This window comes from Papio anubis, chromosome 12 (genome assembly GCF_008728515.1).
Source record: "Papio anubis isolate 15944 chromosome 12, Panubis1.0, whole genome shotgun sequence".
NCBI lineage: Eukaryota > Metazoa > Chordata > Mammalia > Primates > Cercopithecidae > Papio > Papio anubis.
The window spans coordinates 26700049-26722847 of record NC_044987.1 but is presented as its reverse complement, the minus strand read 5'-3'; the positions used below and the strand labels follow the sequence as shown (position 1 = coordinate 26722847).

At 38.2% G+C, this 22799-nt stretch overlaps 1 protein-coding gene across 3 annotated transcripts in view; it reads left to right on the top strand.

Moving 5' to 3' along the window:
• Positions 1-22799, top strand: part of ELMOD1 (ELMO domain containing 1) — a 75841-nt gene that overhangs the window by 28285 nt on the left and 24757 nt on the right. For all 3 annotated transcript variants that reach the window (XM_003910639.4, XM_003910640.5, XM_009187201.4), the window contains exons 3-6: positions 11613-11758; positions 11896-11924; positions 12771-12868; positions 16962-17091. In XM_003910639.4, coding sequence (XP_003910688.1) covers positions 11613-11758; positions 11896-11924; positions 12771-12868; positions 16962-17091 — 403 coding nt within the window. The remainder of the gene's footprint in view (positions 1-11612; positions 11759-11895; positions 11925-12770; positions 12869-16961; positions 17092-22799) is intronic.

Below are 22799 nucleotides of genomic sequence, written 5' to 3'. Positions count from 1 at the left end.
ACTTAGGTCCTGAATGTGAGAAAATACAGCCCACTTTCCAGAAGATCGGGCTCCTTTTCCTCAAGATGGTGACTTTCCTCTGTTACACGTTCTTGTCTTTCACTCGGGCTTATGTTTTCTAAGCAAATTAATAGACTTGTATCTTTTAAGAAATGGTTTGACTCCTTCAATGGCCATAATTTAAGATCCCCCCCGCCCCCCTCCAGTGGTTTTGGTTCCATTGTTGTTTCCGGAGCACCCAGATCAGCTTGTGTAGGATTCACTGGGTTTTGAGGCAGCTACTGGTAGTTTACTGGATCTTAGAATTGTGAAAACCTCTCAGGAGATTACTGTGAACAATTTACAGGCATCAGCATTTGTTTTATTGTACAGAATAGTAATGATCTCAGTTGTGTAAAAATATAGTATTTGAAAATCATGAGGACATTTGCCAGCCAAGTATTTGACCTAATATGTTCTTGGTTGTCATGGTAATTAACTGACCTATCTCTATATTCATGAAAATTTGGCATTTGTGCACACCTCCTGAATGTAAACATGGGGTCTTTCAGCTGTGGAATCCTGTTAACAGAAAGCTTTAGTGTGAGATGAAGCTTAGAATTTAGGAGCTTCCTTTGTAAAAGTGGTGATGATGGTGGTGAGGTTACCAAGCCTTGTGCTACTCAGTTTCTTCCTCAGTGTCTCATTTGTTTTAGAAAAACTTGAGCCACCTCAAAACCAGTCATTTTAGGAAAAATAGTAGCTTTTGGTTCTGTTAGTTTTATTGTTAAACTGAATAGGTGCAACATGTTTAGTAGAGAGTATATTTTTAAATTAATTTGTATATGATGATTTGGAACTGGTACAGTGAAAATATACCACTGTAATTTTGCATAGACTAGCACCAAGGGTTACAGAACCAACACATCCCTATTAGTTACGTGTTCTGATAAACATTTTTTTCATGTAACTTGGAGTGTATATTTTATAAATATTATATGGCATTGATTATCTATGTGAAACTAAAGCTAGGATAACAGATTGTACATTAAAACAGAAACTTGAGGATTTTCATTGACCATTGGTTTTGAAATAATAAAAGGAAACTTGATCATTTCCCTTCTTTAGTTGATTTATTTTCTATAGTCCATTTCCACAGATGTTGGACGACTTTGGCGATCTTTTCATTTCAACCAAAGAGAAGGTTATGTAAGCAAAGCCTGAATGAATCAGGTGTTAGTTCCTGAGCTCAGCAAATGTATTATGGAGAATGAGGAGCTGATTTTCACAGGGAAGAATTCAGCATTGTTTAAAAGCCCACGCAGTGATTAATCTGTCAACTTCTGAGATGCTCTAGAATGAAATGCTCCATGCACAGTCCCAGAAGAAATTAGGTTAACCTTAGAGAAACCAGGTTGTGGGAAAAAATGGATTTTGATCCACATTTAAGATACATGATACCCAATTGCTACCATCAGATATATTAATGGTATAAATATTCAGAGCATAAAGGAATAGAGAAAATATTCAATCTATGTCAAAAATTACATGAAATATAAGGAATAAATGCTATTCGATTAGTACACCTGGCTAAAGTGTGTATTTTAAATTGAGGATAGAAATGGGATCTTGGATATATATCCCCAAATCATCCAATCTGACTTTAGCCATGATGTGCATGAAAAGAAAACATGAAGCTGGGCGTGGTGGCTCATGCCTGTAATCCCAGCATTTTGAGAGGCCTAGGCAGGTGGATCACGAGGTCAAGAGATTGAGACCATCCTGGCCAACACAGTGAAACTGTCTCTACTAAAAATACAGAAATTAACTGGGTGTGGTGACACATGCCTGTAATCCCAGCTACTCAGGAGGCTGAGGTAGGAGAATCACTTGAACCAGGGAGGCGGAAGTTGCAGTGGGCAAAGATTGTACCATTGCATTCCAGCCTGGCGAGAGAGTGAGACTCCATCTCAAAAACAAAGACAAAAACAAAAACAAAAAAAGAAAAGAAAAAGAAAACATGGAATAACATGGATAACAAAACATACCTACATGTGATCAGAAAAAGAAGGAACATTTTTTAAGTCCCAGCTAGAACAAAAGCTTAGGGTTTCATTTTTGTAATATATTTTACTAACTTTAATTCAGTTAATGTGTATTACAGAGAAGTCTGAAGACTTGTGCTGAAGATCTTTTCCCTCATTGGGATTTAGTTATTGAGGGTATATTTTTTAAAGTTACCAGAACATGATTAATTTTGGAAATTAATAAAGGAAAATTTTAAAGTCCCCCATATAAATCATTGCTTCCAACTGTCCCAGTCTCAGAATCTGTTTCTTGGCCCTGGATCTCACCTCATATTTTCCTTCCTCCAGCAGAAAAGAGGAAAGGAAAGTATCTGCCAAGCTCAAACCTCTGTGGGAGGAACTGAGCAATACAGCACACTTATCCCATGTCCCAACTTTGAGGCAATCGAGGGAAAAACCTATTTTTCTAGTATGATTAGGTAAATAAAGGCTTACAATCAGCAGAAATAACTACAAATTGGATTTTTAAGTCATTCATACTTGATTAATATCTTGGTCCACTAATTCATTTAGTGTGCATTCGTAGCTAATAATGCAAGTATTTATGCCACTTTTATTCTCTCTTCATAGCAAATGTAATTAGTAAGACATAATATCCCATTTTACAAAGGAGGACAAGGAGGCTTAGTAAAGTTAAGTGACTTAAACAAAGGCACACAGATGTTTGAATGCAGGCCTTTTTGACTTCCGAGCTGTTTCTCATGTTTGTATCACATTACCCCATTACTGTGAGCCTACTGTGAGGTGTTGTGGGTGATTCAAAAATGAATGTGAGGGCCAGGCATGGTGGCTCATGCCTGTAATCCCAGCACTTTGGGAGGCTGAGGCAGGCGGATCACCTGAGGTCAGGAGTTCAAGACCAGCCTGGCCAACAAGGTGAAACCGCGTCTCTACTAAAAATACAAAAATTGGTTGGTCATGGTGGCAGGTGCCTGTAATCCTAGCTACTAGGGATGCTGAGGCAGGAGAATCTCTTGAACCCGGGAGGCGGAGGTTGTTGTGAGCCGAGATCACACCACTGTACTCCAGCCTGGGCAACCAGAGCAAAACTCCATCTCAAAAATAAACGAATGTGAGATGTCTTTGTTCCAAAGTAACACACCACCTGGTAAGAGCCGAGGCGTATGCATACAAAACTAAGATATATAAAGGAATGCGATCAGTGACAGGTTACAGACATTTTGTGAAGGAATATTCACAAAACACTTCCTTGAGACAATGTTAAGAGAAAGGAAGGACTAGGATTTTAATATTTTAAAATAAAGATGGAAGATGTGGGATGCTATAAACAAGGCCAAGAAGGCATGACTGATGCCATAAGCACTAGGTCCAAGTTTGTTAGATGTAGACCCTGTTTGGGGTGAGTAGAAGACGAGTTGCAAAAATCAAGTTAGGAGCAGTTCTTGGTCACCTTTGCAAGCACAGCATAAAGCAGCCCAGGGCATGGCAACATTTTCACCCTGACTTAAAGAGCACCTCAAAGAGAAAGGAAAATTGGATAAAAAAATCTTTTCCCCTTGTAATACGTCTGGCCTTCTCTTAGAACCAGAAATCTACTCCAATCCCTTCACCTTATGTGTGAGAAAGAAGAAACCCAGAGAAGCAAAGTAACCTTTCCAAAGTCTCATAGTTCATAGAGGCAAATTGGGACTAGACTCCAAGTCTGACTTCCAGACAAGTTAAGTCAAACTTTTTATTCAGCATGACCCACTTTCCATTGTTTTTGAAGAGCAGAAGGTGCGGGAACATGTAGTTGTTCCAGAATTTGATTAGCATTGCTTGAGGCATTGACTGAGCTTATAAGATATAGAAGCTAAGTCCTAAAAAGGGGAACGCTTATGGCCTATGCATCCAAATACCTCTCTCACTGTAGACTGGTACTTTCAGCTGTAGTGTTCTCTTTTTTATGGTACATACATGTATGCATGTATATTTGTACATGTATGTGTGCTTATATATGACACATACATATATATAAACACAAATATGTACATATATACACACACATATATTTTAAATTATTTTGCTCCCTACATTAAAACAAACAAAAGCTGTGTCCACACTCTCGCTGAAATATGTTAACCTGCATCTTTTTCTAGGCAATCTCCTGTAGGTGACCTTCCCAAAGCCTGCCCATTGCCCTCAAGCTGTTGTCGGAGATCTTCTGGGAGCTGGATCACGTACATTCCAGCTCTCCCACCCCTTGGCTTTCTCTCAGCTTTTCAGGGCCAACTCTTTGGCCACTTCGCTGTTTGTTAAGCTCTTCCCACAGAGCATGAGCAATATTAACCGAAAGCCATGGGCACTCAATAAATGTTAGTTTGAATTTCATTCATTTACTCACTGGAATTTTTTTTTTTTAACTTTATGTTCTAGGGTACATGTGCACAATGTGCAGGTCTGTTCCATATGTATACATGTGCCATGTTGGTGTGCTGCACCCATTAACTTGTCATTTACATTAGGTATATCTCCTAATGCTATCCCTCCCCTGCCCCCACAACACGCCCCAGTGTGTGATGTTCCCCTTCCTGTGTCCAAGTGATCTCATTGTTCAGTTTCCACCTATGAGTGAGAACATGCTCACTGGAATTTTCACTTTTGTTCTGAAGCAAGGAAGGCACGCTGATTTTCCAGGCTGTTTCTGGCTGTCCTTGTGGGATGGCGAAGTTGACTTTCCTGTCCAACCTCAGAGGAATGTACTCTCTCTCTCTCCTCTGCCTCTCCAACACCCTGGGTGTTTTTCTTTTATAGAACTGTCACACTGTTTTTCAATTTTTTGTTTTTATTGTCCTTTTCCTTGCTAGACTATAAGCTCCTTGTGGACAGGGAGGTCATATGGCTTGCTGCGAAAATCAGTTCTTGACTCATATTCACTTTTTCCACCGCCATATTTCCCACTCTCGTTTCTTCTGTACTGCACAGTCAGTCTCATTTTGTGTTTGGTTCTATGAAGGAATAAATAAAATAAATTGAAATACCTTTCAATTATCATTTTTCATTTTCCCCCAACTCATTTCAAATCTCTTTCTTTCAGCTGCTTTAGATCTTTAACAAAAATGAATTTGTTCACAATACTGAGCATGTCCTCTAACTGGGTTGTTTAAATTTTTTTGAATTATATTATGTAGCAAATTTATAATAATAACAGGCCTATTTCTTATCCCCTATAGAATATTTTGAACCCTATAATGGATGATGGAGCATGAATAATACCTTTGATGACTTTCCTTTATTTGTATATTTACTTAATTTGAGTTGCCTTAAAAATAATTACCAATAAAAGTTTATATTTGAGGTTGCATTTAAATACTTTTAAAATGTCAAAGTATAATGTGTTATAATGTGTTCATTGCTTCTCCTTATACATAAGTCAATAAAAATATTATCCAAAGAGTAAAAAATAACCTGATTTTAAAAAATAAATCTTGTAGCCAGGCACAGTGGCTCATCCCTGTAATCCTGGCACTTTGGGAGGCTGAGGTGGGCAGATTGCTTGAGCCCATGAGTTCAAGACCAACTTGGGCAACACAGCAAGACTCTGTCTTTATACAAAATACAAAAATTAGCCGAGCATGGTGGCGCACACCTGTAGTCCCAGCTACTCGGGAGGCTGAGGTAGGAGGACCACCTGAGCCCAGAGAGGTTGAGACTGCTTCAGCCTAGGTAACAGAGTAAGACTGTGTCTTGAAAAATAAATAAATAGAAATAAATCTTATAAAGTGTATTTATGCATCAAAATTTTAGTTGAATAATGATGTCGTTAATAAATTAAGAGAAACCTGTACCTCCTTTTCTTTGAAAGGAAAGGGTTACACTATAATTTATTTATTTTAATTGTTACACAATCAGCTAGTGCTCTGTAAGGCCTCAGATACAATTTCCCTGGAATGTATTATAAAAAGAGTGCCCTTTGCTACAGCAGTATAGTTTTGAATCACATTGATCCATGATAGATATATACCCCCCAATCCCTTTAATTTTTACTGTTCAGAAGTTAGTGTGATCTCTTCAGAAAAAGAATAATGGAAAAAACCATAGGGCCCCATGCTGTCTGGCCATGGGATCTTGGAACCTCTCACCTGCTCTATAGGAAAGAAACACTCTTGTTTTCCTAGAGACCCACGGATGGTTTGTTTGTGTGATTTCACATTTCCAGTTCATGTACCAAGTCCTCTGCTGCCTCTCTTCCTAGCAGAGAGCTCTTAGAGAGATGGTCCCATTTACTAGGCAACGTACCTACTGGTAAGTTAATTCTCAGCTGATTGTCAGTGCCCCTGCTTAGGAACTTCAATGGAGCAACTAAATGAACTGCTGGGGACATTGAGCCGCTTGCTCTTCTCTATGGCGTTTAGATGAAAAGTGTTTCATTTGGGAAAGTGTGGTTTGAACCAAGAACCGTGATTATTTTTGTACGTATCTTTCATCAACAATAGTGTACTTTTTATTTATTACAGGATTTCTTCAAGCAAGAATTAACTTTCATTAGCACATTCATTGAAACTGTTCAAAATAAGCCACTTTTCTCTTATTGTTCCAAAAGAAGACGTCAGAGTCACAAATTTAAGATGATGGAGTAGTGTTGCATTACAGGTACCCACACCCCCTCACCCCACAGGCAAGGGGCTACATGGTTTTAGGTGCATTTCCTGTTTTGGAGGCCCCATCCCTCCTGAATAGATTCCTCTAACAAAGTGCCACAAGACAGGAGGTTGCTATTATTTGGTAGCAGAGATGTGATCCATTTCGAATAATTTACATTGGGTGGCTATTCTGGTTCAAACTACAGAATGAATGTTAAATAATAAACGTGATCATGATTGCTTTATGGAAGAACACCGCTGTGAACTCAGCCATAAACATCACTCTGCAGCATATTAATAAAAGGTAGTAACAGAAAAGATTAGAAATGGAGCATGTGTAGTAGCTCTTATTATTGAATCAGCTTCTCCCAGTGTCGAAGCAAGGCATTCGTTTTAGGAAGCTACAGTAGCTCTTTTTGGAACACTATCAAAAAGCTGTGATTAAAAAACAGAAATAAACAAAAAACTGCTGCCTATGCATGTAGTTGTTAGAAAGAGGAGGTGGTGATCAGTATTTTCTCCATCTAGTCTTGAGGATTTAATTGTTGTTCCTACAAAATCTAACAGATTTTTGTAGTAGTGAGTCAAGAATCTTCCATCAAAATGAAGAAAACTAAGTCTAACGTTATGAAGAAGAAAAGCCAATATTGCCCAATTAAAACTAATCTCATTGGTTTCCTGATTCAGCCTGGAAGGAAAAGGAGCAGAATCATAAACCCCCTGAGCAGAGGGTTCAGGAGGTGAAGAGGGGGTGAAACAGGAGGTGGAGATTAGTGCTGGTGCAAGAGAGAGTACGTGGGTTCTGTCTCACAGGTGCATTTGAAATGCCTCCTCCCAAAGCATGCAGTCATGAAAAAAAAAAAAAAAAAAAAGGACATAAAACAAATGAAATTGAAAGGAGGAAAGGGTACAATGAATCCCCAAAGCCTTAAACTCAAATAAGAAACAGATACACCTTTTCTCTCTCCCTTCCTTGTTCTCTTCCTTCCTCTCTCCCTCCTGTTCCTCCCTCCTGTCCCTCCCTTCCCTCTTGTCTCTACCTTCCCTTCCCTCTCCCCTTCTCCTTCCCCTTCCCCTTTTTCCTTCCTTCCTTCCTTCTTTCCTTCCTTCTCTCCTTCCTTCCTTCCTTCCTTTCTTCCTTTCTTTCTTTTTCTCTTTCTTTCTTTCTTTCTTTTTTCCTTTCTTTCTTTCTTTCTTTCTTTCTCTCTTTCTCTCTTTCTCTCTTTCTCTCTTTCTCTCTTTCTTCCTTTCTTTCCTAAACAACCACGGATTAGCTCAAGAGCATTTACAGATCTATTTCTTAATTGCTTCCTTTTAAAGGTAAACATGTCAAGCCAATAAAACATTCTCTAAAAATAGTTAATCATTTTTATTGTTCTGCTTTTGATGCTCAGCAGTTTTTTTCCATAAACTTTGTGATTTAGGGACTTAAATAGGTCCACATAATTTAAGAAGTGAGCTCCTGGCAGTATTTGATGGCCGCCTGAGTTGCTCAAGTGGAGGTTTTGAGGAGTTGGTCCTTTTATAAGGAAGCAAGTTGTATATTGTTTCCAGAGTAAGGGATCACCCTGGTGTTTCCGTCTCTGACCATGATGTGCCTGGGCCAGGTTTATAACCTACACACAAAATAAATTACACCTGTCAAAACATAATTTGATCTGATGATCTGGATTAAAAAGAATATAGTAACTAGCATAGCAAGAAAATATGGTACCTGGCATAGCAAGCTGAGGTTTTAATTAAATATTTGTGGGCTTATTGGTCTATTAGAAAAATAAGGGGAGAAAATAGAATATTTCTTGGGTAGTAAGTAGTATTATCAGGTCCTGTTGGCCCAGGAATTATGAAAGAGCAAGCAGCATATAGATATCATTTCATAATTGAAATGTGCATAATTGAAATTGTTTATGACTATGTGAGAGAGACGTGATTTACCTCAGAGTGGTGAACCCTAAGAAATGATGCTTCATCCCTAACCCCCACTGTGGATTTCTCCTGGCTTTCATGTCTTTGACAGTATGAGCATCGTCAAGGAAGTTTTTTAAAAAGATAAAAGCAAACAGAATGTGATGTCTTTTCTTCCTTTTGATGTAAGACTGTCTTGATGCAAAACAGTAACACAGCCGTTTTCCTCATATACAAGGAGGCCAGTAGAGTTGGGCTATAGGTAACTCTATATATGGACACTTCCTGCCACTTAGGATGACACTTCTAGGTCTCAAGCCTCCTTTTTGTGTAGACCTGATACAGAGGTCACAGGGAAAACATTTTGTAGCTTAATTGAAGCTCTATTTGATGCCTTGGAACCTGAATAGGAAGAATACGGAGATACTCCAGGAACAATCATAAGGGTCCTCTTCTCTAGGAAGATTTAGTACAAACAGAACTGGATTATCACATAGTTTCACTTGTGCTAGAGTTCTGCCACACGAAAAGGTAGCTTCTGTTGAGCTGCAAGCCCACAGATGGGGTGGACTTCCCTGAAAATTGCACATGGAACAGATATTAGGGAAAGCTTTTATCTTTGACTTAGTAATTAATAGTATATATTAATATGTGAATGTATATACATATATATCCCAGAACTGAATATCATTACCATTTGGCTGGGGACCAGTTAACAAGGTATTGCTTAATTTTTTTTTTTTTTTTTTTTTTTTTTTTGGCGTAGCTATCCAGTAGTTAGAAAATGAAAAACATTTTCCAAGACAGCAAGCTGAGGTTTTTTTATTTGCTTGTTTTTGAAACAGAGACTCTCTGTCGCCAGGCTGGAGTACAGTGGCGCGATCTGGGCTCACTGCAACCTCCACCTCCTGGGTTCAAGCAATTCTCCTGCCTCAGCCTCCCGAGTAGCTGGGACTACAGGCATGCACCACCTGCCCAGCTAATTTTTGTATTTTTAGTAGAGAGGTTTTACCATGTTGGCCGGGATGGTCTTGACCTCGTGACCTCGTGATCCACCCACCTCGGCCTCCCAAAGTGCTGAGATTACAGGCGTGAGCCACCACGCCCAGCCCTGAGGTTTTATAAATCTTCTCACTTGTTTAATTAAAATATCCCACTAAATTTATTTTTAGGGCTACTGGGTTTTGTTGTTGTTGTTGTTTGGGGTGGTTTTTTTTTTTTTGGAAGCTGTTAAACTAAATCCTAACCAATCTTAGAATATATTTGACTAGAACAGTTGAATGTTAGGCTTTACAATATGGTAAATCCATTTTTGTCTTTCAGGAGAATCTGGTTGACTTTGTACTGACTATACATGGAAATTTTATATGCACTTTTATAATGGCTTTTGGTGATCATTTTATGTATCATAATTTTAGTTATAATTTTCATTTTTTAAATAAAATAATACATATTTGTTACAAAAATGTTCTTAAAAAAGAAAATAAAAATTACTGATTATTTTATTACCAATGAATACCACTGTTAACATTTTTGTTGTATATCCTGCTTTATATGATACTATTAAAATTTTTTGTTTTATTTTTTAAAGGAAAAGCAGATTATCCCATACATATTTCTTTTTAACTTTTTTCTACTTGATAAACATATCATGGACATTTTCATGTTATTAGATATTCTAGGACATAATCTTGTTGCCTGCAAAACATTCCATTATGTTATCTCAGTGTAGCAGCTTGGTTGTTTTGTACTGTTTCTTTCCATTTCCTTTATAAGATATAAACCCCATGCCTTTGTGCAAATCAGATTGTTCGAGTTTTTATTTTTAACACAAGGCTGTTGAAGATATTGGAACCAGAGCAATTTGAGGAAAGGAACACAGCCAAGGTTTTGATTCTTTTTCAGGGGTGGATCACATTGTGGAGGCTACTAGTTAACTACTCCAGTATATCTGAGTGACCACGCATCACCTTATTTTAGAACTGGAAGGAATTAGTGAACTTTTGATAACAAAGAAAAATCTTTTCCAAATGACACCAAAAGGAAGTAATATAAATAATTCTGCCTCCTGGGAATGTACAGTACAAAGAGAAGATAGGTTGAATATATAAGTTCCCAGATAATAAGTCCTCTTTACCACTAAAGCTTGAGTCATTTTTGAAATTCTGAACCGTACCATGAAATAGTAGGCACTCACATTTTTAAAATTAAAAGTCATCATAAAAGATGGATTTACATGGGCCATAGATGTGTGAATAAGGACATGACTGGTGACAATATAGTTCGTCATTTGTTGAGGTATTGCTGGAGTGAGGTACAGTGTACAGTAAAGAAAACTTTCTTCAGCAAGAGCCAAGAACAAACTTCTCAAGAGGAGTTTTTGAAACACTTAAATTACAGAAAGTTGTCACCTCTAGGAAAATCAAAGGTCAATAGTGCTTGTTCAGTGAATTGGTGAGAAGGGCTTCTGACAAGGTCAGGGAATGTTAGGATAGGTCGGCAGAAAAGGCAGGTGGCCACAACCAAGTCCTCAAGGAGGTCTGCAATGCCTAAGGGAAAGCAGAGGGAGACAGCAAGGGAAGAATCAAATAGTAGGTTTGGTGGAGGGTAAGGAGGGCACTAGAGAGGGGCTGGAAATGGACAAGGGCAAGCTGAGAGGCTGTTCATGGAGGCAAAAGAGTAAAGCATGTTCTTCCCCCCATCAAAGGGAGGGGCGACTCCTAAAACACAAGCAGTATTAAAGGATTCTGTTTTCAAGGCACTCATTTATTTCCAAGATGTTTTTAGGCAAAGGAGGGAAAAGAAAAGATTCTAATGCTTCATCCTCCGTTTGTTGGAATATCAAATTTACTAGAATAGAAAATTCTGGAGTTTCTTACAGCCATAGTAAGTGTAGCTACTGCAAAATAAAGTAACATGGGACTAGAAATATATGTTAAGTATAAGGTGATTTTTCTAACCCCGATTTTCTCCTGGGCTTCTTTTCTTGCTGGTGGTGGCTGCTTTCTCTTTTCTTCCAGAGTTCTATTGGAAGGGTGCTGTCTTTTGTTTTTCACAGAATGTTGATCCAGGTATGCCTGTATTTTTACTGTAAATTTCTGTGGCGCTGCCTGAAATTTGTAATGAGGAAGCTAACTGGAAGATGTGAACTACAGCGGATCTGTTACAATACCAAGCCAGGAGCTTCTAGAACCATGAAAATCGGTAAGCCTGAGACAAAGAAGTAAGCAAAAGGTAGAGTTGGTAGGATAGAGGATACAATGTTATCTTTCAGTGTAGTAATTCTAAACCATGTGTAAAGGATAATCTTTGAATGACTGTTTTTGTTACTGCTTTCACAGAAACATCACTGAGGGATTCTAAAAGTAAGGTAAGTAAAATTATTTTTCAGCAGCTTTTTTTTTTCACTTGGAGGCTTACCTCTATCCTAAGAAGTGAAAATTCTAAGAAACCAAAATACAGCATTGGCTAGGAAAACTGCCAACTGAGAAGAAATAATCATTTGCCCATTACAAACCACTGTACTATTTACATGAGAACAGCCACTGTATGTGAATTTCTACACAGGTTTGTGAAGTACTTATTACTTTATTGTCAAATGAATCCTTTCTTATACCTCTTCCCACATCATAAAATAAATATTCCTTGAACATGGGAACAATATTAACTCCCTACTATTTCCTCAATATTGAAATCATTTAACATTATACTGAAGATTTTTCAATAATATCAAAGAAGCTACTACGCTAGCTTTTATAGCATAGTGGAGCATCCACATAAGAAAGAAAACCTGTTTTCTTTTTCAAGGTTCTTGATAATTTTATCTTATTAATTTTGGCATCCTGAAGACTATCTCCCCCATGTGCCTCACTCTTTAGTCATAAACTTAATGCCCATTAACAATAGAAACTATGTTGGGCAAGGAAATGAAAATATTACATTTCAATATAGGTAGCTTGAAACAGGAAAATGGTAAGAACAAAACCAAAAAAATTGTATGTGTTTTCCCGATTAAAGTAATCAGGAAAATTGCACTGCCACCCCCATTGTGAAAACGTCAAATTTATTAGAATTCAAGTACACTAAATCAATTTTTGCTTTTAACTTAAATCTTCATATAGAAGCTTAAGCGAATGCTTGAAGCCTGTATCCCAGTAGATACTGGTTAAGCCTCTGGTGTTAATGAAAAGAAAACTGATTGAAACATGTTTTCCAGCTGTTGCAGACTTCTGTGAGTGTTCACCCTGACGCTATTGAAAAAACTATAGAAGATATCATGGAACTGAAAAAAATTAATCCTGACATAAATCCACAGTAAGAATATGTTTCTTATGTCAGAAGTACAGAACACAAGTCATATGGCCACAAATTTAGCGTTTCTCTGTCTCCTCTCTTTTTTTCCCTCCCTCTCTCCCTAAAATAATCATCTGCCATATTTTGACTTTCAGATAAAGAATAGAGAAAAAAAGTACCTTTTTCATGTTTGTAAATGGCAGCAACTTTGTACTTCCTTTGTGGCTTATGCTTCTCAGATGCAATGAATGTAAGAAATTGTGATGGGTGCCCCGATAGAGAAAGATGAGTCCATTCATCAGCAATCACTCCATCTGATGTCTGTGTTTTACACTAACAGTAAATGTTCAAATTGTAAATGTGCTTAAGCTGATTCTGTTTCATCTAGAATAGTCCTTCACTTCCTTCATGAATATTACTTTATGACAGACTGAGAATCTTGGAGACCATTTCTACCTGCTTGTCAAGAAGACAGGCATGTGTGGGAGGGAGAAATGGTTTTTATATGAAGACTTTAGAACTTCCTAATTTATTCCTCTCATCTTGGAAGTATTCAAATGCGTTTGGCAATGTTCGTGACATTTAAAATTAGCTTCATATTTTCCACTGGGTACAGCAATTTTTCAGTAAAATTTTACACTAAAGACACTGAGTAGAATAAATTCCAAACGCAGATATATTTAGAGAAGGTTTTTGGTTGGTAATAATCAAACTGTCTTTTAGATGTTCGTGTCTGAGAACTTCAGATGTTACCTTTGAGAAAGGCTTTTATTAATAATTACAGGAACTGTAGCTGAAGGGAATTTCAGAGCATACTTGCATAGGTCTCCATCTTGGAAGGATTTTAGATATTAGCTATCCAGGGGCTCGTCACAAAAACTCCATTTTCACCTGGTCTCCATAGCGTTCTTCAGCAGCCACTTCAGTTCATTAGCTGCCTTTTGCCTATTCCGCTACCAGAGGTTCATTTACTTATATAGTAAATGTCTTTTTGAAACCTTCTAACATATATTGTATTCCTCTGGGAAGGTGATAAGAAGGCAATTCATTATAAATAAGATTGAACGAAAAATTTAAGACTACAACTGGGCAAGAGGGACATATGAGTCCTGTAATAATCATGTTTAGAGATTGGATTAGATTTAGTAGCATATCTTTTCTATGAAAGTTATATAAGGTGCATTCAAGAGCATTTCTTTGCCATCCATTCTCTTGTTCTCATTTTTTTAAAAGACCCTTTTAGGTTCAGGTTGAGGATCCCGAATCTGAAAATCCAAAATCTGAAACTTTTGGGCATTGACAGGATGCCCCAAGTGGAAGATTCCATAGCTGACCTCGTGTGACAGATTGTATCTGTTATTAAAAATGTTGTATAAAATTACCTTCAGGCTATGTGTATAAGGTGTATATGAAACACAAATGAATTTCATGCTTAGACTTGTGTCCCATCCCCGAGATATCTCATTATGTATATGCAAATATTCCAAAATCTGAAACACGTCTGGTCCCAAGCATGTCAGATAAGGGTTACTCAACCTGTCGTATCTTTTTTAAATCTCCATATGGATTCTAATGCCTTTTTTTTTCCAGAGTAACATTAATAAGCTCGATATAAAAAAATTAAATACTTTTCTGAGAAAATAAAGAAATAGCTTAGAGATGGGTAAACACTTTATAGCTGACCAAACTGTTACTACTATTAACCTCACTTGTTTTAATTACATTATTGTAAGTGCTGCTTATGGTGGCACTAAAAATTACGAAAGAGAACATTTATTTATTTATTTTAATTTTTTATTTTTTTATTTATTTATTTTTTTTTTTTTTTGAGACAAGAGTCTTGCTCTGTCGCCCAGGCTGGAGTGCAATGGTGCAGCTTAGGCTCACTGCAACCTCTGTCTCCCGGGTTCAAGTGATTCTCCTGCCTCAGCCTCCCAAGTGGCTGGGACTAGAGGCATGTGCCATCACATCTGGCTAATTTTTGTATTTTTAGTAAAGATGGGGTTTTACCATGTCGGCCAGGCTTGTCTCAAACCCCAGAACTTGTGATCCACCTGCCTCTGCCTCCCAAAGTGCTGGGATTACAGGCGAGAGACACCGCGCCTGGCCTGAGAACATTTAATTGACTTTCCTTATTCCTGCCTCTTGCACTCCTTCCATTCTCCTCTTTCCCTCAAAATTAACTCTCTTCTCCATCCTACATAGACTTTCTGGGTGACTAGTGCTATGGTGCCCTTTCCTAAATTTTAATATCTGACCTAGTTTGGTGCCATGGTAACAAGTAATGATGAAAGCCACTCATTGAATACGACTTTATTAAAGTTCAGTATTCCTAGGCTGTCTGACTGTCCTGTACGTTTAGAGCAGGTACACAGTTCTAAGTTCTGTTGCCTTCAACTTGAGATTTAACATCTGTGCGTGTCATTTACCCCTGAAAAAAATATGATGATGTACAGTGATTATAATGACCACCACCACACCACAGCAACATGCTCAAAGTCCGTGAGTGAACAAGACAAAAGACTAGATTGGAGAGTATCAATTGCCAATGTTCAGCCATTTTTGAGCCACAGAAAATACATGACTCTAAAGAATTTAGGAGGAAAAGATAAACATGAAGTACTACTTTTAGACCTTCAGATTCTACCTTACTTTAGTGGCTGTAGAAAGGGAAAACAGCATTCTGATCACAGAAAGTAATGATCCTCTGTGTGTTATAGTTGCCAGATTGTTTTCTGTTCTAGTGATATGCTTTAACGGTACTATTATTCAAATAGTGTACATTCAGAGAGGACTGAGAGCGATCATAAAACATCTGAAAACCGGCTGGGCGCAGTGGCTCATGCCTGTAATCCCAGCACTTTGGGAGGCAGAGGGAGGTCACCTGAGGTCAGGAGTTTGAGACCAGCCTGGCCACACATGGCGAAACCCCATCTTTATTAAAAAATATAAAAATTAACTGGGTGTAGTGGTGGGCACCTATAATCCCAGCTACTCGGGAGGTTAGGGCAGGAGAATCGCTAGAACTCAGGAGGCAGAGGTTGCAGTGAGCCAAGATTGGACCACTGCACTCCAGCCTGGGCGACAGAGTGAGACTCTGTCTCAAAACATAAAAAATAAAAATAAAATAAAACATCTGAAAACCATGTCCCATGAGAGGCAATTGAAGAAATAAGATTTCTCTTTTCCCTAGAGATTAGAAGAATCACTATCTTAAATAGTCATGGCAGGGGAAAGGTGGAAATAAATTTGCTCAGAGAAAAGAATTTGAACCGTTTGGTCATAAGCAAAGCAGATTTTGTTTCAGCACAAGAAAACGTGTTCGGACAACTACAGCTGGTCAGAATGTAATAGAACATCTTGTAAAGTTGTAACTACCCTCTTAGCACTGTCTCCCCTGAGGAGGACATTCCCAAGTGGAGGTGGTGGTGTTATTGTTACTTTGTTTCTCTTCATTTTGTTCTGATTTTTTTTCCTTGAAGCCCCTAAGGGTTTTTTCAGTTGTCCTCACCCTCGTTCTCTTCCACACATCTTTCTAAAGTAATTCTGATATGACCGCCTAGGGGGGTGCTATATAATCCCTAAGAGTCCAGTATTACCTATAATTTCAAGTAACCTGCATAAAGAAATCCCTTGTGGGTTTTTGTTTGGTTTGGTTTGGTTTGGTTTTGGTAGAGATAGAATGTTGCTTTGTTGCCTGGGCTGGTTTTGAACTCCTGGCCTCAAGCAATCCTCCCATCTTGGCCTCAGAAATTCCTTATTTTTAAGCCATACCATTGCAATTTAGCTGTAGAAAAAGTCAGACTTTGAGGCAAATTTTAGCCAGGTTCTACAGTTGTCCATGTGGAGATTTAATAAGAATTGTGCTTCTCAAGTATACATATGTAACAAACCTGCACGTTATGCACATGTACCCTACAACTTAAAGTATAATAATAATAAATAAATTTAAAAAAAAAAGAATTGTGCTTCTATTAAATAGATCATCTTTGAGCAATTTTCCCTGAATATTACATTAATATGAAAAGTTCTATCACGCATACATCAAGTGAACAAATGCCAAAGTGATGCCCTGTTCTTCCTTGTGTGTCTCCTCTGTTTTTGAACATCCTAGGCTGGGAATCTCTCTTCAGGCTTGCCTTCTGCAAATCGTTGGGTACAGGAACCTTATTGCAGATGTGGAAAAACTGCGTAGAGAGCCCTATGATTCTGATAATCCCCAACATGAAGAAATGCTTTTGAAGGTTAGTGCTTGAACACATTTCAGTTCTTCATCTAAGTCAGCTGACATTTGCCAGGCACCTGCTATGTGCCAGGCACTGCTCTGTACATCAGGGGTACAAAGATGGATGAGACACGGGCCCCTGACTGGTTGGTAAGGTCAAGTTTTCTTGCTGGTTCAGGTGTTGGAAGTAAATTTTTCATCAGAAAATTCCTGTGAGAAGTTAAGTCCAAAGCCAATTTTCTTTTGTAATCTGAGAAAGCATCAGAGGTGATTTCTGTGGGCTCTCGCATTTGGCTTCAGTTTAGATTGTTTAACATGCATTGAAAGCCAACAGGAGAAATAGCATTTGTCAAAGAGTGACTTGGGATTCCCATTTATGACTTTTAATACACATCAGAGAAGATAAAGTCGGTTTCTGCCTCAGCAACGGCCCTCTTGGGAAATTACCCAAGATCTTAATGCTGATTATTTATGCATGCAACTTAGAGAGTATTAGAAGAGGTAAAGGTTTATATTTGGCACACTAGAACTTCTGGAGAAATAATATGAAGTTATGAATACTCCTGGCTGTCAAAGCAAAAGCTTAAAAATCTTACAGGATCTGATGGTGTATTAAAAAACATCAGTAATACTTTCCCTCAAAACACGGAGTTTGGGGCTAAAGAAATTAAGACCCCCCAATAATTAAGACTACCCTTAAGAACTACATACTTACCAGAAATGTTTTATAAATTCATTTCTGAAAACAGATGCTTCTTTAGAATTAGAGTGCATTAGGGTACTTCCTTGCCTTTTCTTAGAATTCAAAAAGGCAGTAACAAAACTGTAAGAAAACATTTGTTTAGCTGCCTTTATTTTATTGAAAAATGTCAACAGAACATGTAATTTCAAAAATGTATCCTGTTGTGTTTTTGTGTGAAGGAGTGTGTTTTTATGTATGTAAGTACTTAAGCAAATGACTCATTTGTCTCTGTTAATTAGTGCTGGATCTGATGTAAATCATTAAAAATTAAAGATACCTCATTCTTGGCAATAGTTTTTCTTCTTCCTTTTCTCCCTGCTGAAGTTTAGCTAACCTGCTGACTGAATTTTATCTCTTTGTATTGCCTTTTTTTTTTTCTGACCATTTTCTGATGGAGGTAGTTCAACAAAATTACCCAAACATAGGAAATAAGAGGTGACAGAGAAAAGAGGTGTTGTAATTAACCGATAGTCACAAGAGCCTGAACAATGTATTAGAATAGCTGAGGTTCCCTCAGAATGAGTGACATCCAGGTGCTTGCTAGGCACCATCTTTAGCTGATCTCTTGTATGTGGGCTGGCACATAGTAGGTTTTCAACAAATATGAGTGAATTCATGAATTATTATAGTTCATTAGCTACATCTCAAGAACTTGTATATGACTTTCATCTGTGGCTATGATTAGATTATGTGTTATTTAAACTGTCAGCTATAGGAGGTAGGCAAGGAAATGGTGGCTATCTTTATTTTAGAGATGAGAAAACTGTAAGCATTTTAGCTCAGGTTCTCATTCACATGTCTGGTAAATTATAAAGTCAGGGCTGTTCATTACTGCATTAGGTACTTTGGGGAAAGGCATCATTTCTGCCCTCAAGTGGCTTACAATCCAATTGGGGCATATTCTACATCTTCAAAAAAACATCACTAAATCTGGCCAGATGTGGTGGCTCACGCCTGTAATCCCAGCACTTTGGGAGGCTGAGGTGGCTGGATCACTTGAGGTCAGGAGTTTGAGACCAGCCTGGCCTACATGGTGAAACCCTGTCTCTACTAAAAATACGAAAATTAGCCGGGCACGGTAGCAGATGCCTGTAATCCCAGGTACTCAGGAGGCTAAGGCAGGAGAATTGCTTGAACCCAGGAGGCAGAGGTTGCAATGAGCCCAGATCGCACCACTGCACTCCAGCTTGGGTGACAGAGCAAGACGCCATCTCAAAAAAACAAACAAACAAAAATCACTAAATCTTATCCATACAGCACCCTAAGGTATCTTTGAAATGTTTTCCATGCCCAATGCCTTATTCTAGCCATCATCTCCAACTTGGGCTGTGACAGCCTTTTAATTATGCCAGTAACTGTTAGATTCTTCCCTCACATCATCCGAAATACTGTTGGAGGGATTTTTTTTTTTTTCTCAAAACACAGATATATTCATTGTTATTCCCTAGACTAGAAACTTCAGGCTATGTCCTATAGTAGAAAGCCCACGCATCTTAGCATGTCATTTTGGAGGCTTTCCAATGTATTTCTTGAAGCTACAGCTCCTGTATCCTCATCACATATAGTACATTTCTGCCATGCTCTGCCATTCACCATGACCCAGAATAAGCCGTGCCATACCATATGCCCAGGAATTTGTTCATGCTGTTCCCTCTGTTACCTATTACTGTCACTGCAGAAGCCAGCTTGTTTTTTAAATCCTTACTCACAGAATTTTGAAATCTTCACTAGCTCCCCAAGCAAACTTAGGAGTGGGAATCTTTGTTCTCTTCTTCAGTTTGTTCAAGTTTCAAGTATGATAATAAAATCAGAAATAATAAAACATTAATTGAGTGTTCAGTATGTGACAATTGTTACAGTCAGTGTTTTCTGGCATTATTTCATTTCATTATCACAGTAGCCTTGTGGTGCTACACTGCTCTTATCTTCATTTTTCAGATGAGGAAACTGAAGCTGAGCAGTGAAGTGGCTGTGCGAGCTCACATAGCGTGGTAGCTAAGCGCTCTGAGCTACCACACTGCACTAGGTCTTGAGAGACAAACCACATCTTGTTCACATTTGTCTTTCCAGGTCTGACCCATGGTTTGTGTTTCACTGCCTGAGCTTAAGCTTCTTCATCTTTAAAATGGGTCATAATACCCTTGTTAGCTACTTCACAGAACCGTTTAGAGCAAAAGTCAGCAAACCAAGGCCTGCAAACCAAATTTGGCATACCACCCATTTTACAAGTAATATTTGCAGTACAGCCACATGCATTTGTGTGTGGCATTTATAGCTGCTATGGCTGCTGTCCTAGTTTAAAGGCAAAGTTAAGTAGTTACAACAGAGACCATACAGCTCATAAAGCCTAAAATATTTGTCAATTGGTCTTTTACAAAGTTTGTGCCCAGGCACAGTGGCTCACACCTGTAATCCCACCACTCTGGGAAGCTGAGGCAGGAGGGTCACTTGAGCCCAGGAGTTCAAGACCAGCCTGAGCAACATAGCAAGACCCCATCTCCACACACAAAAAAAATTTAATAAATAGTTGGGCATGGTGATGTCCACCTGTAGTACCAGTTACTTGGGAGGCTGAGGCAGGAGGATCACTTATGCCCAGGAGGTCAAGCCTACAGTGAGCTATGGTTGTACCACTGCACTTAGCATGGGCAACAGAGTGTGACCCTAGCTCTAAAAATAATAATAATAATAATAATAATAATTAAATTAAGTTAAATGTAAAAACATGTTTGCTGACCTCTAGTTTCTAAGCACAGGTCATATATAGTATTGCCACATGTTTAAGCGCTTGGCTTTTTAAGCATAGGAGAGTGTTATCAGTGCTACTAGAGTTCTAAATTATTTTCAAAGTCCAGATTTTATGATCATTTGAACATAGCCTGGGATGAAATTGAATAATATCACTGTCCATATGAATCACTTATATAGACATTTCTATTAAAAGTGTTCCAACCAAATTAATAATGAAGACAAAATTCTAGGTGGATTCATGCATTTAATGAAAAACATAAAGTCCAGAATTAAAGACCCTCTCCTGATGGAAAGAGCAATCCCATGGTGACCTTGGTGAGAAGCTGCTTCTCCTTGAATGCTCTAGCTCAAGGGTAGACGAATCACCTTCCCTTTCTGTTCTGCAGAGAGTTCATGACCAGGCAGAAGTGTTCAAATAAACTTGTGTAAAGCTTCAGTTCGAAATGAAGAGAGTTCAGTAGAGAGGGCAGTCTGTGAGGGTAACAATCTGACTCAGAGTGCAGTCTTCACATCTGTTTCTTGTCTTCTGCTATAGGAATCACTTTTCCTAGCCCCTAGGCTCCTCCGCTTGGCAGGTGGCTTTGTAATAACTACTCCCAGTAGCACAGTCCTAGATGAGTGGATTCCTCAGAGTCCCCACCATAAGCCCACCACCGTTTCTCAGATCTGAAGTTGGCTTCCTAGTGCATGACCTCATCCTTCAGGAGCACCCCATCCCCTACTCTTATTTTTTCAGGGAAGAGCTTACCTATTGGAAGAGAATCGAAATAGCTCAAGGTTATTTTATTTTATATGTATTTATTTTGAGACAGGGTCTCACTCTGTCATGCAGGCTGGAGTGCAATGGTGCAACTTTGGCTCACCGCAACCTCCACCTCGTGGGTTCAAGCAATTCTCCAACCTTAGCCTCCTGAGTAGCTGGGATTGTAGGCATGAGCCACGGCACCTGGCTCAAGATTTTTTTAAAATAGGAAATATACAGATAATTGTACTTCATGTAAGTATTTTAGCATAATGGGCTTTCATCTTCCAAAATAAGTTTGACTATTTTATTTGCTACATATATTTATTAACCTATTGGTTTAGCCTCTCAATATTTAGCAAGTTTATTTTAAAAATTACTATTCCCATTGGTCTACAGTACCATTCATATAAATGCACAACTTCAAAGTCAACATTCCTTTCACTGTGGACATAAGAATTCTTAAGGGGTACAATAATGACTGTGGCTGCTGGGTACTGTTAAAAGCCAAAAGGACTGGCAGGCTCAGAAAGGCATAAACTATTTATACATACTGTCAGTATACTACTAGTCCCACATTTTTGCTGTACATTCTTGTTTCATAATATGGTACAAATTATTCCCTAAGTCTGAAAAAAAAACAAGATGAATACATTTTCATCTGAATTTCAAAATGACCTTTTTAATGAAAAAGAAGTTCCTCATGTGAAATCTGTTTAAAAGAAGGATTTAAATACTTTGTTCACAACATGTACAATTTTTTGACCCTAGTGCCTCATTAAAATCAGTTTAGCAATAAAACCTTCTGTGCTTTATCAAAAACAGCATTCAATAGATTATAAAATTATTCAATCTGCATTTGAATCATTATTAGGACACTGAATTATAACAAAGTCCAGTAAATGTATGACCATTCATCAACACCCTTAAAACCTGTGAATCATTGCAGTTAATCTCATGTGTGCATATAATTCAAACATAAACTTTGTGGAGAGGGGATATAAAATAAATACTACAATATTTCTTCAGTCCTATTTAATGCTGCCTAGATGGTTAGGTGAAAAGGTTAATATTACTAACAGGCACTTTGGGAAGCCGAGGCAGGTAGATCACCTGAGGCCAGGCATTCGAGACCAGCCTGGCCAACATGGTGAAACACTGTCTCTACTAAAAATACAAAAATTAGCCAGGCGTGGTGGCACACACCTGTAGTCCCAGCTACTTGGGAGTCTGAGGCACTAGAATTGCTTGAGCCTGGGAGGCAGAGGTTGCAGTGAACCAAGATGGTGCCACTGCACTCCTATCTGGGTGATGGAGAAAGACTCTGTCTCAAAAAAGAAAAAAGAAATATATATATATATAATATATACACACATATATATACACACACACATATACACACACATATATATATGTGTATATAGCTAACAGGAAGAATCAAACTAGTTTAATAACTTGTTTTCTAAGTAGTTACCACAATTTAGTAAAACCA